Here is a 16,122-nt window from a genome sequence, read left to right on the forward strand (position 1 = left end):
AATAATTAATAATTTAAGTATTTTTCTTACAATTTTAAGATTGTTTTGGGGGCATTTTTAGCCCTTTTATTTGACAGGTCAGCTAAAGACATGAAAGGGGAGAGAGAGGGGGTAATGACATCCAGCAAAGGGCTGCAGGTCAGAGTTGATCCCCGGCCCATTGAGGAGTAAACCTCTACATATGGGCACCCGCTCTACCAACTGAGCTATCCAGGAGCCCATACTTCACCAAGGTTTTAATGGAAATACAGCCTGGCTCTTAATGTCAGAGTCTCATTTCCATATTCAGAGTTGGCCTTTTCATTCAGGGGTCACAGTTTGGGTTTGCCTGGGGATTACAAGTGAAAAGAGAGCCCATTGTTTCTTGTAGTCTGCCCACAACTGTTTGGATAACCTCTCTGGTCTGGAGCTTGTGTATAATGGGATGACTCATTAGCCAATCAAAGAACAATTTTAAATAATACATTAAAATTCTGGTGGTGAACACATTGTCTGCATTTTTCACAACCTTGACATACACCCCAATACATGTAATTGCGCTAGATGAACAGTACACTGAAATTATACTGTCTTTGATTTGTCTTTAATTAGTACATAGTAGATAGTCAGCCAGGTGAAACAAGGATACAATCTAGTCCTGTGAATTGAGAGAGAGAGTGCCTGAAGCCTCAGAGCACTGGGACTTGTGAGAAGAAGAGCGAGGGAGGGAATCTACCACTGCTTGTTGCCCACAGCAGCATCAAACCAGAGACACAGTAAGCTACCGGAAATACATTCCCCTTCAAAACAAAAGCTACATAATACTAATAATGCCAACTTCAGCACAGTTGGCTGAAATTACAAAGATGATGAAAATGTGTGTACAAGAGAAACGGCAATGTTTTGGATGCCCTGCCCCAAAAGCATCAAGGTCACTGTGTATACATTGTTTGCGTGGTAAGTTGATTAGCTTCGAATTTGTATTTTATTTGTAACTTTTTAGTGTTTACCAAATTTACTAAAATATTGTCTAAATAGTATAGAAAAATTATCTTTTAAATGGGTCCCGCATTAATCTTGTCAAAACTATTCTGCTACAAACATGATGCGTATTCCTTTATGTGACAATGCGTCAAAGTAATTTCATTTGTTAACTTGAATGTGATGACATGCAATGCACAGAAATATGTTTTGTTCTCAAAAGGGTCTCAGCTATTTTTGTCCTAGGGCCCGTAAGTGAGTTGATCAGGCCCTCTTGGTATGTCCCTACCACCAGCTACCACTCACAACGGAAATTGCAACCGGTTTGTCATTCAGTGTCTTATTTTGAAAATCGAAAGCGGAAGCCACATTATTTTGCCTACTTGACCGGTGCGCGAGTAATTCCCTCTCCTGTCCTCCGTCTTATCACTTGTTCCGAGGACGTATGAATGTGCTGTGCTGTCCGCCGTGTTTCCGTGGCGCAGGACAAGACGGTCGCCACGCCTTCAGGGACGCACTTCTTCACGGCGTCAGCTCTTCACCTGTGTCCGCTGTTCACCGGTGGAAACCTGTCCAGAGCCAGGACATTTAACTATCGACAGACATTTCCCCCCACCTACACCAATCAAGACTGTACCTCTGGAGTCCGGCTCTACTTCTCCCACCGATACCAGTTGAACGGGCTGTTTTGTAAACTCTTATTAATTTGGGAATATCTGGAACGGCAGTTTTATTGATTTGACATCGAATACAAGTCGGGTCAAAGATGGGGATCAAGGTGTAGTGCTGGTAAGTAGCGTATAAAAACAAGGTTATACCCACCTACTATCGTATTAGCATATTAAGATTGCGCTCACGCCCACAGCCTGTGTGCGTGCCTGTGTGTTTATGTTTATGTGTTCGAATGCTTTAACCCTTCCACGTTCTATTTACTGTGACAGGAACACTGTTTCGTCACAGTTTGAACTTTACTAGCAACAGTGATGGCATCATAATTCCGTATCGTGTTAGAACTGTTAGCTGATGTATGCATCACTTTACTACAACGTAGGCATCACAATCGGTGGCGTGAGTCAGCGGTGTGCAGGTCTCTGTAAAGGGCGTGTGAGGGGATCCAGCTCGTTTTAAGAGCCGGAGTCACTGCGTCTTCTGCTTCTGACACATTTACAGGAGAGAATATTGGATATCTCGGCAGGTGACATTTTCATAGTCGATTCATAGAATTGAAAACAAAGACAGTAGCTACTGATAAGTCGGACAAATAGGCTATCACATGTTGTAGTGAACTGGTTAACTGGCTAAATGGCTTATCTTGTTTTGTGTAATTATTAACGTGTATTAACGTGGGAGTAGCCTAAAGCCTCTTTGTAAACTCACTTCTGATTTGTCTCTCTTTATCAATTCTGTCTGCATATGTAAATTTAAGTGTAGAGTCTTTGTTATTTTTCTTAAGGACAGAATGAACAGGTGTGGCACTGTTGACATTTTTTGTCTTATTTCCTTGGAATGAAAAAAGAAAATCTGCATCATCCACTGAAGCATCCAAGAGATGGTAAACAGCCTTTTTACCCAAAGGTGATGCAGCAGCGTGCACAACTTCTACCAATACAAACCAAAAGGATTTGTTATCTTTCTCTTGCAGCTTATACTGCAAGGTGCATGAAAGTAAGACCGGCTCTGTCAGAAACCAGTTAGGCGGGGAGAAATTCTAGCTGTTGATATTACCAGTTAAGGGACTTCTGCTCTAACACCCTCAGCTCTGGTCTCCTCCACCCCTCCACCCCCCCTCCCACTCCCCCTGTTTAGGGTGCAACCCTGGGAACTGTGTATTTGCTCACTCTCACCTTCGCTGGCCGTGTATGTGCTTCTGTATCCCCAGAGGGGTGAAAAACAAACATTTTTTTTGTTCTGTGTCGTGCTTGCTGAATGAGAGTTTCCTTTGTCAAAATGACAAAATGCTGTGAAACCATCCTGTGATTCTCTTCAGTCTTGCATGAGATGATCACTGAATTATGTTTATCCTTTACCCTCAGCAGCACCCTTTTGACTTTGTCATCCAGCGATCAAGACCCCGTGCAGCTCTTTCTTCCATTTCTTCTTCAGTAGAGCTTGTCTGTGCTGTGTCCATGAAGCCTGCTGCTTGGCAATAGAATGGTTTTGAATTGAAATGACAGCTTGCTCTAACAACAGTACAGTAGATACGGGTTGTACACGGCATGAGTCACCCGAGAAGGGGTCTGTCAGAAGTCGGTGATAACAAGTCTGCAGATACAGACATAGACTACAGCACATGTTCCCTCCAATTCAGGCCAAGTCTGCCGAGAATAACAGGTGTGCTGTTTAATGAGGGCATTGTTTGGTTCAACGCAAGATTGAGAGAGACAAATTCCCAGAGAGTGAGGACAGAGTGTGTGTATTTGTGAGGAGAGAGAGAGAGGGCAGTGTCTGCCTAGGGCAGGCAGACAGGGAGGTGTACACGGTAGCTGTTAGTCTGGTAGCAATGACAGCTTTATCACCACCACCAAGGTTTATGTTAGTGTGTGTGTGTGTTCTGAGGCATCATGGATCACACGCTATTCTACTCACAGACATGACAGAATTACACTTCTGCCTTGTGACGGAGCAGTCAAAACCGGAATCCACTACAAAATCCTACTGGCAATTCTGTTACTTGTGCACAATGAATTCCAGTATATTATGTTATTGTACACAGATGAGGCAATCAAACTTTTTTTTAATTAAATGTTTTTTTTAATTAAGTAATTACATGATCAATCACTTGTTCACTCGAAATCCAACCCTTCACCCTGCTGTGTGAGATGGATGTGTGAGTTATCAGTCTTTTGTCCTTTGTTTGTTATTGGTGAAGCTAAGTCTTTTTTATTTATTTAGAGAAGGTATTTTAGGGAAAGTACATAACAAGACGTAAGCATATTACAAATAGTAAAAAAAAAAAGATATTTGTAGAATGGAAGTTCTTTACATTTTCATTTCTATTCATGGATCATCTCAATTTTACTGCGAAATAGGGAAATTTCGAAAGATACTGCTCTTTCTCCAGTGCTTCTGGCTTTTTCTTTGTTTTTACCTTACATAAACAGCTTGGGACAGAACACCGTGATGGCCTGTGTATCTGACAGGCCTTCCTTCGGATGTCCTTTGGTACAAGGCAACTTTGCCACTGACGCAGGGATGATAAGAGTGATCTCGCTGACAGGCCGAGGCAGACAGGGTTCACATGTGGACTCACTGGTCACAGCCGGCTGCTATGTCACGGCGAAGAGAGAGAGAAAGAGAAAGAGGGGAAGAACAGGGGATTTGGATCGAATAAAAGAGAGGAGAGGAGGGTGTCATAGTGGGGACTCAACAGACATCTAATTACCTCCCAATAGGGGCTTTGACTCCATGGAAACAAACAGCTTTCCAGAGCTGTTCTTAGCTGCCTCCACATGGCCAGCTATCGACAGTCTGTCTTTATGGTTTGGCTGGGTCAGAAAAGCAATGGAATGTGATTAGATCCCTGGTGTGTTCAATAAACCACAGGAGTAAGCTTATGGATTACTCCATCAGATATAGGCTCCAAGTAATGCAATCGTTGAAAAGTATGTTTTAGTTGATATTAGGCTGGAGCGCTCCTGCACACACGATCAGATTTCTGATTGAAATAATAATTTCGTCAAAGTTCTTGTTTTTAGACAAAATTCAACATTTGAGAAGTTGTATTTCTTTTAGTAATTAAAAAAAGTTGTATATTTTTGTAATTAAAGGTACGCTCTGGAGTTTTGGACCGATAGTAGTGCTGCGATGCAGAGAAGCATTGTAATGTGGCAACAAAAGCAAAGAAGAAGAACGCTAGCTAGTAAACCTGTACATACAATGTAGCAGCATTTAACATACTTTAAAAAAAATCTGATTGCAGGTGATTGATGAGGAAGGAAATGCATTCAACAACACAGATGTTAGACCTCAAGGATACGTGCTTTGTTTTGGTGGGAGTGAATGTAAAGATTACTCCATTACATACGAGTACTGATACCTAATAATTTAGATTTTAGTACTGAAACTCATGTATCAGCGTGAGTATTAAAACTGTTCAAATACCAAGCCCTATTTGGTAGTGATATTTTTGTAAATGTAACAAAGGTTGGAATTGTTTCCAGGTGTGTAATGGCGTTTTTCCATTACATGGTACCTGCTCGACTCGGCTCGACTCGGCCGCGGTGCCCCGTCCTCCTTTCTCCATTGCAGATTTAGTACCGCCTCATGTGTGAGGCGAGCGCGGCTGGTCGTCATAGCGCCGTCGCAGGAAACTGCCGTGACCTAACGCGACACACACATAGAACGTCAAAGGTGTGTTGTTGTTGCCACAGCCAGAAGACAAATTTTGTTTCAAAAGAAGCTGGAGGCAGCAAAAAAACCCACTGCTGGCTAAACTATTTAAAAACGGCGTGTTTGTTCACTACCCACCGCCGTCTGTCGCTAGCAATGATAACGCAGTGACTAGTGACGATTCTCTCCAACCAATCAGTAGTCTGCAGGCTTTCACGTCACCTTTTGGTATCACCTCAGCTCGCTTGGAACCTCGACTGAGGTGGTCAGTGTTGCCACAGTTACTTTGAAAAAGTAACTTAGTTACTTTACAGATTACTTGACTTTAAAAGTAACGAAGTTAGATTACAAGTTACTTTATTAGTTACATTCAGCAACTTCCGACAACACCCCTACAGCCTCAACATAAAAATGACAACCGGTTTACTGTGAGGCAGCTCGGCATTGCCAGTAGTAGGATCTGGTTTATTATGGCACGAAAGAGAGCGAGTCAACCGTGTTTAAGGGCAGCATTTCCGCTACAACTTATAATAATAGGCCTACTGCCCGACCAACTTCTTCAACTCTCCCCCACTTACTGGTTTTGCTTTTGTTGTTTGGGTGATGGGGGACCTCCGGCTCTCTGCTTCACACCACCTGCTGGGACTTGCTCTGTAAGTTTGGCTGCAGTGCTGCAACTGTTTCTTCAAATTTGACGTAGTGTTTTTGTAGATAGATAGCACTTTGTCGCCACCAGCACAGAGTGTACAACGAACCTTAATATTGCCGTCTTTAGCTGACACAAACTTAAAATAGTGACTGTATTTCCAGCTAGAAACGCGCATCTCTCTCCTCCCTCCATTGTTGTTTACGTTTGTGTCGCTGCGTGGTACACGTCAACTGTCCACATGCTGAAAACGTGACCTGTCATCATGCTGAAAACGTGACTTGTGGCATACGTGACTTCACTCCCCGAGACGCAATAAGAAAGCAAAAATATATATTTTTACTAAGGAAAATGACAAAAATAGTAATGCACAGTGACTTGGATAAGTAAATTTAATCTGATTACTGGTTTGGAAATAATAACGCATTAGATTACTCGTTACTGAAAAAAGTGGTCAGGTTACGCGTTACGTGGCATCACTGGAGGTGGTACTAAAAAAAGTACCTGTTAGCAGGTACCAGTGACTTTTTTTTTGTAATGGAAAACCAAAAAAGGGGAGGCGAGTCGAGCAGGTACCATGTAATTAGAAAAACGCCATAAGTGGAGGGTTGAAGTGGTGTTGGAAACACAACTGACTTTAGAAACCTAACCCCAATGGATACAGTAGGTCTGAACCATTAGTATCTATGTGATAATGAAATGGTTCCACTTTTAAATTTTAGCATTCAATGTGGTAAAATGCCTTTCTTGATATTGATGGCACATCATGCCCACTGGGCAGTCCCCTGATGATCTGTTAACACCACACTGCTGTGGTGGCACACTGTTGCACAAATTTAAACAGGAAAGTGTGAATGCATCATGAAAACATTTCATAGTATGTGAATGAACCGTGTTCTAGCTTAGCTCAAGAGTCTTTATGTCAAAAGGAGTGTTATTTCAGAAACTATTACACAAAAATGAGATGTATAGATTTGAAATCAACACAGAACAACTACTTGCAGATTAATAAAGCATGTATTCCGACCCCATGTCTGTCTCTAATCATACCAAAATACACAAGGCATGAGTTATGAACAGACCAGACCATGCAATCTCCCAACACTAATTAGTACACTTTGACGTCATACATCAGCAGTGACACAACGCATGGCCTCTGCCACTGCTGTTTGTAATGAGCAGATAGATGTACTTAAACAGGAAAAGAGACAGCCATGATGAAATCAGCAACATCTTGTTATTAGATTTGCATCTGTTACCGTCTCGCTCATTAGTTTGTGGCGGTTATTGTGCAGGTTTGATTGAGAGTAATACAATGCGGAGTGGGTGTTTGGCTGAACAGTCTAATTTTAAAAAGTGCTTAAAGGACTATTAAGGTAGCTGCACATAGGCATTATTTCATTCATCCTTTTTTTCTGGATACTCTCAATCACTCCACTCTGTTCCCACTTCCTATATTCTTCCATTTACTCGGTGAGCTGGTAATTTCTAAGTGGCACTTGAGGCAAAATTATGCCTGTTGAGGACAGAGACAAAATCACTCTTGTCTGATTTCCCCCCCCCAAAAAAGAGCATTGCATCAGGGGTGGTTGTAAATTGAATTATTATGAATAATACATGACTGTTTTTGAAAGCATTATGACCATTGTGAATGACTTAGGGTGCTCGAGGCTCAGACATGTACTACGTGCTCACAAAGAGCCAATCTGTGCTCAGCTTTAATTATCTCTAAGTAACATCATAGATTGGCCAGACCATCACATGTCACAGACCTTCAATTCATTTTAGTGCACCATTTCCATCCACTCCGAACAAGGGAAATAGAGTCAGTGGATAATAGTGCTCAACCCTTAGAGTTGGTCTCAAAAGCACAGACCTTTTCTGCGTCTGGTGGTTTTGTGTAATGCTGATTCTCCATTTAAATGCAAGGTAATAGTTTGACTTTAGAGACTGAATGTGTGCTGTTTTTCTCTGTTCTTGGAGAACAGTTTGACAGATGGTTGTATTCACAGTGAAGGAATGACTTCACTTGGACTTAGATACACTCTCTCAGCCCTTTTGCAAGCACATGCACATGAGTGCAAGCACACACACAAAACAGAAACGCATACATGCACACAACTGTGTCCCAAGTCGCTCAGGAATGAGGATGGCTACACATGTGCACAGGGTGTGTTCGCGGAGGAGAATTCCCAGTGAGCTTTACATTGGGATTGATGGAGCTGCTGGGTGTGGAACAGGTGCCAGGATGTCAGTGTGACACTTCAGGGGAATTCCAATAAATGGATTTGGGAAGTGTGTCCCTGTTGAGCTCTGAGTGGGATTCTCAACCTCTGTCAGGCTCGAACCACAGAGATAGGCCGGGGAATGGGTGGGGAGCTGGAATGCTTCGACGGTAACTCAATCCTGTGTTTGGCTGCTGTGTGGGTGCAAGTGTGCATGCATGTGTTTCAACACACAATGAACTCATTTGTTTTCAACTCCACTCCTCCCCAAACACACACACACACACACACACACACACACACACACACACACACACACACACACACACACACACACACACACACACACTATTAACTAACAATAGTGCGCTGGTTTGATTTTGTTGCAACGCGTGTGCGGTGACATATGTGTGGTATTTTGCGCTCTCTCTGTTGTCAGCGGTGCCAGGCAGTCACTGTGCAGCTCAGCAGCCAGCTTGGCTCGGCCCCTGCACCTCGGCATTCAGTCTGGACGCCAATACACTTTTGGGCTCCTGTTGAGACTGGGGATGATGGTAGGGGCAGAGGGCCAAAAAGCCTCCCATGCCAGCAGCTCCCACTGGGAGAGCAGGCTGCTGCAAGGCCATCTGTACAGGCGTCCTGACTGGGCTCGTTGGAAAGTAGGGCGTGGAGTGGGAGATAAAGGAGGAGGGGAAGAATGGAGGGGACACATGGGAGGGAAAGGGGAGTTAGAGACTGGATGACAAAGAGTATGTGTTTACTTTCTTTCAAGCCCCTGCCATCATGAGAATACTCCATTATTTCTTTAGACGCATCATTTCAGCTTTCAAAGAACACAGTGGAAAATTTAGGCCAGAGCTGCAATACTCTAAGGCACACAAAACAGTGTCAGGAACAAAAATACGCGAGGATCTGCTTTTTTAGAGCGCAGTCCCGAAATAGATGAAGTGTTGAAACAGTAATGTGTTAAAGAAGCAACCATGTGGATCCTAAATTAGAAAGGAAGTGTTAGAGTATGTACATTAGTTGTTGAGGATGGAGCTGGGGAGTGATATGATGGAGTCGGCAAAGGAAAAGAAAAGATGAGTTTAGTAAATCTAGCAGGAGGCAAATTTAACATTCAATGCCTAGACTGTCTGCACCCTACCCTGGGGGGGAATATCACCCTCTCACCCCCCTCCACAGCCCACCTTTCTCTTCTATCTTTGCCATCTTATTCCTATTCTCATCCCCGAGCAAGGTAGGAGATGCAGTTTTTACCTCAGCCTCTGTACCTCCCTTTAACTGTGATCTCTGAAGCCAGGAAGCAGCAACAGTAAACAAAATGTTGCTGCAATACCCATGCCGGATATTTGCTGTGATGATGTGCTGCTCCTCTAAGAATAGCATTGCATCAGGTCTTGGTTTCACTCTTGCTTTGTGGTGTTTTTCAGTATCGATATGCCATATCCTTTTTGTATAAAAAAATGTATCCAGTCAAGTAGATATAGGCATTCCTCACTCAGGAACGTGAAAAACTACAAAATATAGCAATAAAATTGAACCATTGTATGGTTTGACCTTTTTTAAGGAACGAATAGAACAATAGATCTTTATATCCCACAACATACCTGATTAATCTTCAGTCAAGCCCCTTATCAGTTTGCTGGTGAAGGAATAGATGTAATTGGCCTTTGTGTATCAGCTATACCCTCAAGAATATGAAAACAACTTTGTAAGCACACTTGTCTGGGACTTATTTAAGCTTGTAGAATAATGCTACTGGGCAAAGATAAAAATGATGTGTTTTTTGGACATATGTTTCTACACCATCAGTATTTCAAACTTACTTATCAAAAATACAGCTCGTTCTTGTCAAAATTGTATCTTTTTGCATTCTGATGAAAGGACCTATACTATTTTTGCTAATATAAAAAAAAAGCATGTGGGTCTGGGATGTATACCGGTAGGCAAGTATCTTAGCCTTTCATTTGAGGTAAGGATGAATAGACATCACCAGCAGTGCCAATGAGTCAAAGTCAACCGTAACGGCCTCAATGGATCTTTTAAAGTCTTTTTTTCTTTAAAAATGTCCATAACTACAGATAAAGCCTATATGTAGCCTTGAAACTGAGTCGAGCAGCAGAGCATTATTACAACAACGACCCCAAAGTGACTTTGGATCCATCTGCCCCCACCAAGAAACCTTAACTCTTCACCTTTGACCCCTGACTCTTTAAATGATAGAGGTCAGACAGTGGTTTGATTTTTCCTCAATAAGCCTCTTCAGTCTTAATGGAGAGCCGTCTCTAATGCCGATTGACCTCATCCATTCACTTCTTAGTGGCAGATCAGATTTGTTAGCAGCATACACACACACACACACACACACACACACACACACACACACACATACATACATACATACATACATACATACATACATACATACATACATACATACATACATACATACATACATACATACATACATACATATATACATACATATAAGGGTAGGTTTGAGTAATACCATTTATGTGGTAAAACAGGTTATACAGCTAGCAAGACAGAAGTTGTTCGGCAGCTTCAAGCAGCTCCTTCGTGTCAGGAATGCCATTGTTTCATCAACACACACACACACACACACACACACACACACACACACACACACACACAGCTAGACAGTCAAGGGTGCTGATAAAGATTGTGTCTCCAGACAGTGGCATTCTGTTGATCATGATAGAACAAAGCAAGCGGATCCTCTGATGTCAACGATAACAGTCTGACAGAATCAAAAGACAAAATACACACACACACACACACACACACACACACACACACACACACACACACACACACACACACACACACACACACACACACACACACACACACACACACACACACAAGCTGCAAGGACCCCAAACAATGACACTCCCCCAGCTGTCTAGACAGAGTGCAGGGCTGCCGTTGGCTTGTTGCTGGAGATCTCAGGGGGGATTAGAACACACACCACTACGCTCACCTGTTCTAAGCCGCTTGTTTCTCAATGTGTATCATGCAGTGTTAATGCAATGTGACAGGCAAAGATGGAGCTGGGTGTATCATGAGGTACGGAAACAAGTTATACATAGCATACAAGTACAGCTGTGGATGACTTCTTGGTCATATTGTAGGAAAAAAATGTGGTGTAAGCAACATGGTTGTAAAGCAATATAACATAGTAATCCACTATTATTTTTTTGGGTCGGTCACAAGACTGAGTCAATATGTTAACTTTATGACTCTTCTCTACTTGTGCTACTGTTACACTATGTTTTTAGCATGTCACGGATAAATGTTTCTTTTTTTGTGGCATTTTAGGCCTTTTTTTAATAGACATCTTAAACATGAAAGGGAGTGGAGGGGGAATGACATGCAGCAAAGGGCCACAGGTTGGAATTGAACCTGCAGCCGCTGTGGTGAGGACTGAGACTCTATACAAGGGGTACACGCTCTACCAGGTGAGCTCTCCAGGCACCCCAACAGATAAATGTTTCAGTTTCAGTTTCACATCAGTTGTAGTGGCACTGGCACAGTGCGTACAAGGTGTGTCATACACAGACGCTGATGACTGATCTATCCTAACATGTACACATCTGTAGAGGAATTACCTGATTGACCTCTGCTCACATGCTGCAGACTGGGAGGAATCGAGTGATGGAGACACAGAGCTGTGATGAAATCATGAATCAGCCGGAGAAATGCTGGAGAGGAGAGCCAAGAAGGAAGCAATTGGAAGAAATAAGGGGAGTGAAGATTATCAGAAACGATAGAGGAAATAATTGACAGTGTTGGCACGTAGAATAAAACTCTGTCACTCCCATACATACGTGAATACAAACACTGTGTGTGTGTGTGTGTGTGTGTGTGTGTGTGTGTGTGTGTGTGTGTGTGTGTGTGTGTGTGTGTGTGTGTGTGTGTGTGTGTGTGTGTGTGTGTGTGTGTGTGTGTGTGTGTGTGTGTGTGTGAGAGAGAGAGAGTGTGATGACTCACAAATAATCTCCTGGATTTTGTCACACACACTCCTAGAGCTGAGACTGTGTCTTCCTGTCATTCCTATCACAGAGGAAGTTACTTCCAGGCATTATAATGCTTTCCTACTGCATCTGTGTTGTTACAGAGGCTTGCTGCATTTGTCAATTTCTCTGTGTATCAGGCCGTGTCTACTCTTTGGCTGCATGTTGTAATCCAATCTAGAGGAGGTCGCTGGAAGGACACCCCCGGCTTTCCCCTTTTGGAACATAATCTAGACATTGACAATCATGTTTATAGGAGGAAAACCACTCGAATGTTGGATTAAGGACATTGTAGACCAGCATTTTAAATGATGGTAGTAATATATTTCAACTGAGATTCCGTGGTAATGTCTCGCCCTGCAAAAAAGACTTCAGGGCAGTGAGAGACACAAAGATATAGATTATATTTTATCTGCTGTGTGAGTTTTCCCTATTAAGTATATATGTATCTATATAACTTCAATATTCAGATTACAAAAGTTCCATCAGATGTCCTGAGTGTCATCTGCTCATATAAAGACGTATTTTTTTCCTCTCACAGGCTGTTGTCAGTGTCAATGTTTCCTCTAACGGAGGAGCCATTGTTATAGCTCTGAGGAGCAGACTAGAAGATGTCTCTTTAACCACAACATACATTATAAGAGATATGAAGTAGGAAGGAAGGCTGTAAAACCGCCCCACAGAAAGACTCCCCATCCCCCCAGCGTTTAGTGTGCCTGTCTGTGTGCATTTGTGTCTGTGTGCGTACAAGTGCATGAATAAGTGCTGTAGTGTGTACGGGGAGAACAAAGGAAAGATGAACTCCTCACACAGGGAACTTGAGACATGAGCTGCGCTTCTGCACACCAGTATGCACTTGACCTTTCACCCCAGGGACACCATTTTATCGAGGTGGCTGATAGGCGAGGGGGGGGGGGGGGACGGAACTGAAGGTCGCCAGAGGATGAATTGATTGCAGCAAACCTGGACCATTCCTAGGTGTCCTCCAGTGATTTAGAATGATGGCTGATGCGGCCAAATCATGTATTTTTTTCTTTGAACTGTTACCGCTCTTAAATTTGGTTTCTGGTGTGTTTATTGAGGTAGTTTTAGTAATGCTCTGCCTTATCTGACAATATCATGGGGGGAAGGGTTATTTGTTCACCTCCCTTCTGCTTTAATACCATTTCTCTTAGTATTAGCCCAAGCTGTTGTCTGAACTACATAGAGCAGGAAGAATAGGGCATGTTTACATATAAAATAACTTCCTGCATATTGCTCAAGGTCTGCGGGTTCGCAGCTCTTTTTGTGACTCCTGCAGGGAGGGGCTTTGTGTCCCTGAACTTGCCTGAAGGCGCCCAGAGACTACAGTCGTCTTCAGCGATGATGAGTAACTCGTGTAGACGTAGTCACCAGGTTCGGTCAGTGGGAGCGGGAGCACAGGAGAGTCTATTTTTATTCAAATTAATTTGAACATAAGGAAACAAAACAGTGCTGGAAGTACAACATTAAATCATTTGCTAATTTACAGAATATCATTTAATTAAAAAAACAATTATTCCTCTAGCTTGCCATTTTCTAAACTTGTTAATAAAGGATAGGTCTCTATAATTATAATTATAATAATAATAATAATAATAATAATAATAATATAATCTTTTGCATGTAGATGACATTAAGGTGATGATGAGTGATGATGATAATTGCACCCTGAGGATCATAATGCTCTCTGTGTCCATAGTAGCTCTACTCTAGCGTACAGTGCGTTAACTGCTTCTTTCCACTACAGCTGCAGTGTTGGTCCATTGAGGGAAAGAACATGTTGCATTTTTAAAACGTGTAACCCAAAGCTTTCTTAAGGGGAAAGACGTGCAGGGCAGAGATGGAGGCCACACAATCGCTTTTAGGCTGCACAACAGTCTCCACGGCGACTGAGTGACCCACATTTCCATTCTCTCCTCCGTCTTGTCGATGTGGGCGACGGGGGCAGCTGTTGGGGTGTATTCTGTATCACCTGACGAGGGCAGCGGGTCATCCGTTCGATAGAATGAGATGTGTTGCTGGGCAGCGTGAGGGTAAACATGATGATACACTAGGAGGCTTAGCAGATCTATTGCAGTGAGAGTGTGAAGGAAAGACCGATTACAGCATTACTTTCATTTCCTCTCACCAAATCACACTACTACTGTACCAATAATGCACTTTAGTTTCCATTTCATAAAACCCAATCACTCTTCCTCATTTTGTCTACATCCTGCTGACAGTATTTTTCTGTCTGTCTATTTGTGTTGTAGACAGGAATGCCCCAGACTGTGTGCTCAGGCACCATGTTCACCACCCCCAGTGGCTTCAGCCCCCATCTGGCCTGTGCTGAGCCGGAGGAGGAAGAGGAGGCCCCACAGGAGGGCCCGGGGCCTGGTGCTTGCCTGGCCGATGGGCCCCCGATCACCTCCGCCTCCCTTGACACCCTGATCCATAACCTGGTGCCCACTGCTGATTACTACCCAGAGGTAAGCAGAAATGTACTATAGTCCACTGTTTATTTGAAACTCCATCAGAAAGTCCATTTCAGTTTATAGTGGTACTGACAGTACTGCCAATTACATTATTACCTCCATGACTCTGTTTAAAGTGCTACTCTTCCTTTAATTACAGAAATCTGCAGTGTTCTTTATTGATGTAGCGACAGTGTCTTAGCGGATGTCTCTTTCTGTTCTTTGACAGAAAGCCTATGTGTTTACCTTCTTGCTGAGCGCTCGTCTGTTCATCCCTCCTCCGGAGCTACTTTCCAGGGTGTGTGAGCTGTGCATCAAACAGCAGCAGCTGGATCAGAGCCCACTCGATACGGTCAGCACTGCACCACACACAAATACATAACTCCTTTATGAGCTTGCACAAGTTAATGAACAGAAACACAGGCAGGCAGAGCATTCAGACATACTTGTGTTCTGCATGTAAGCAACCACTGCCACCACTTTTTTTTTTTTTTTTTTTTTGCCAGATTGCTGACTTTATGATTGTGTTGTTGTTTTTTGGCTGAGGGACTGACATATCACTAAACCTCTTTCACTTTTTCAACAACAGGCAAAAGTGCGCAAGTTTGGTCCCAAGATCCTGCAGCTGCTGACAGAGTGGACAGAGACATTCCCGTCTGACTTCAGGGACGAGAAGATGGTCGGACACTTTAAAGACATCATCCACAGGATAGCTCCGTGTGATGAGGTACACTAATGACATGGAACTGCAGCCATATGATAGCAGTCCGGTCAGGTTCACTAAAGACAGGAATTCTTCTCTGAAATGATGCTCAATCTTCTTTATAAAGGATGAAATAACAAAATGCAAACAGGTTCTTCAGGGTAATCATTTGTGATGTGCTGTAAGACTCCTGCTTTTGATCCATAGTGTAGCTGTTGCCATTATAGCCTTCATAAGCTGTACTGTAGCTGCAGTGAGAAATGTTCTTCGGGGAAAGAAATTCAATTATCATCACTACCACTGTGGCAGGGTGATGGAAGGAGTCAGAGTGTCAGCGTTGGGTGAGTAGCCACAGCGCTGTGTTACACAGTCTTACATTACAGGAGAGGAGAGAGGAAGGAAGGATGTTAGAGGAGTGGCTCTATCTGCAGCCTCGAGGGGAAAATAGAGAGAGGGAGATGGATGGAGAAAATGTGTGGATGGGCTACAGGGGCGCAGAGGAGAAGGGAGAGGAGGAGGAGGAGGGTGATGGAGTCAGAGTAGAAGACCAGGAATAATGGAGGGAGGTGAAGAGAGGACAGAAAGAGGGGAAGGGCAGGTGAAAATGAATGTGCTGTATTACAGTACAGCTTGCTGTCTACACTATGGGTGTGTGTGCATACACGTGGGAGCTGTGGCTCTGGGTCATTTGTGAGACAGACTGACCCAACGGCCTCAGTGACCACTCATCTGGAGGGAGGGGCAC

The 16,122-nt window shown here is 43.2% G+C and overlaps 1 protein-coding gene across 2 annotated transcripts in view; it reads left to right on the forward strand.

Annotated features, from left to right (window-relative positions):
- The window catches only part of LOC114562714 (ras-GEF domain-containing family member 1C), a 63,595-nt gene that overhangs the window by 41,322 nt on the left and 6,151 nt on the right, over positions 1–16,122 (forward strand). Inside the window, exons 1-4 of one of the 2 annotated variants that reach the window (XM_028589276.1) lie at positions 1,368–1,749; positions 14,474–14,689; positions 14,904–15,026; positions 15,264–15,401. In XM_028589276.1, coding sequence (XP_028445077.1) covers positions 14,480–14,689; positions 14,904–15,026; positions 15,264–15,401 — 471 coding nt within the window. In that variant the 5' untranslated portion in view covers positions 1,368–1,749; positions 14,474–14,479. Of the gene's footprint in view, positions 1–1,367; positions 1,750–14,473; positions 14,690–14,903; positions 15,027–15,263; positions 15,402–16,122 lie in introns of those variants that run through there. The other variant, XM_028589277.1, reaches the window with a different exon arrangement.

Source organism: Perca flavescens, chromosome 10 (assembly GCF_004354835.1).
Source record: "Perca flavescens isolate YP-PL-M2 chromosome 10, PFLA_1.0, whole genome shotgun sequence".
In the NCBI taxonomy this organism is placed as follows: Eukaryota; Metazoa; Chordata; class Actinopteri; order Perciformes; family Percidae; genus Perca; species Perca flavescens.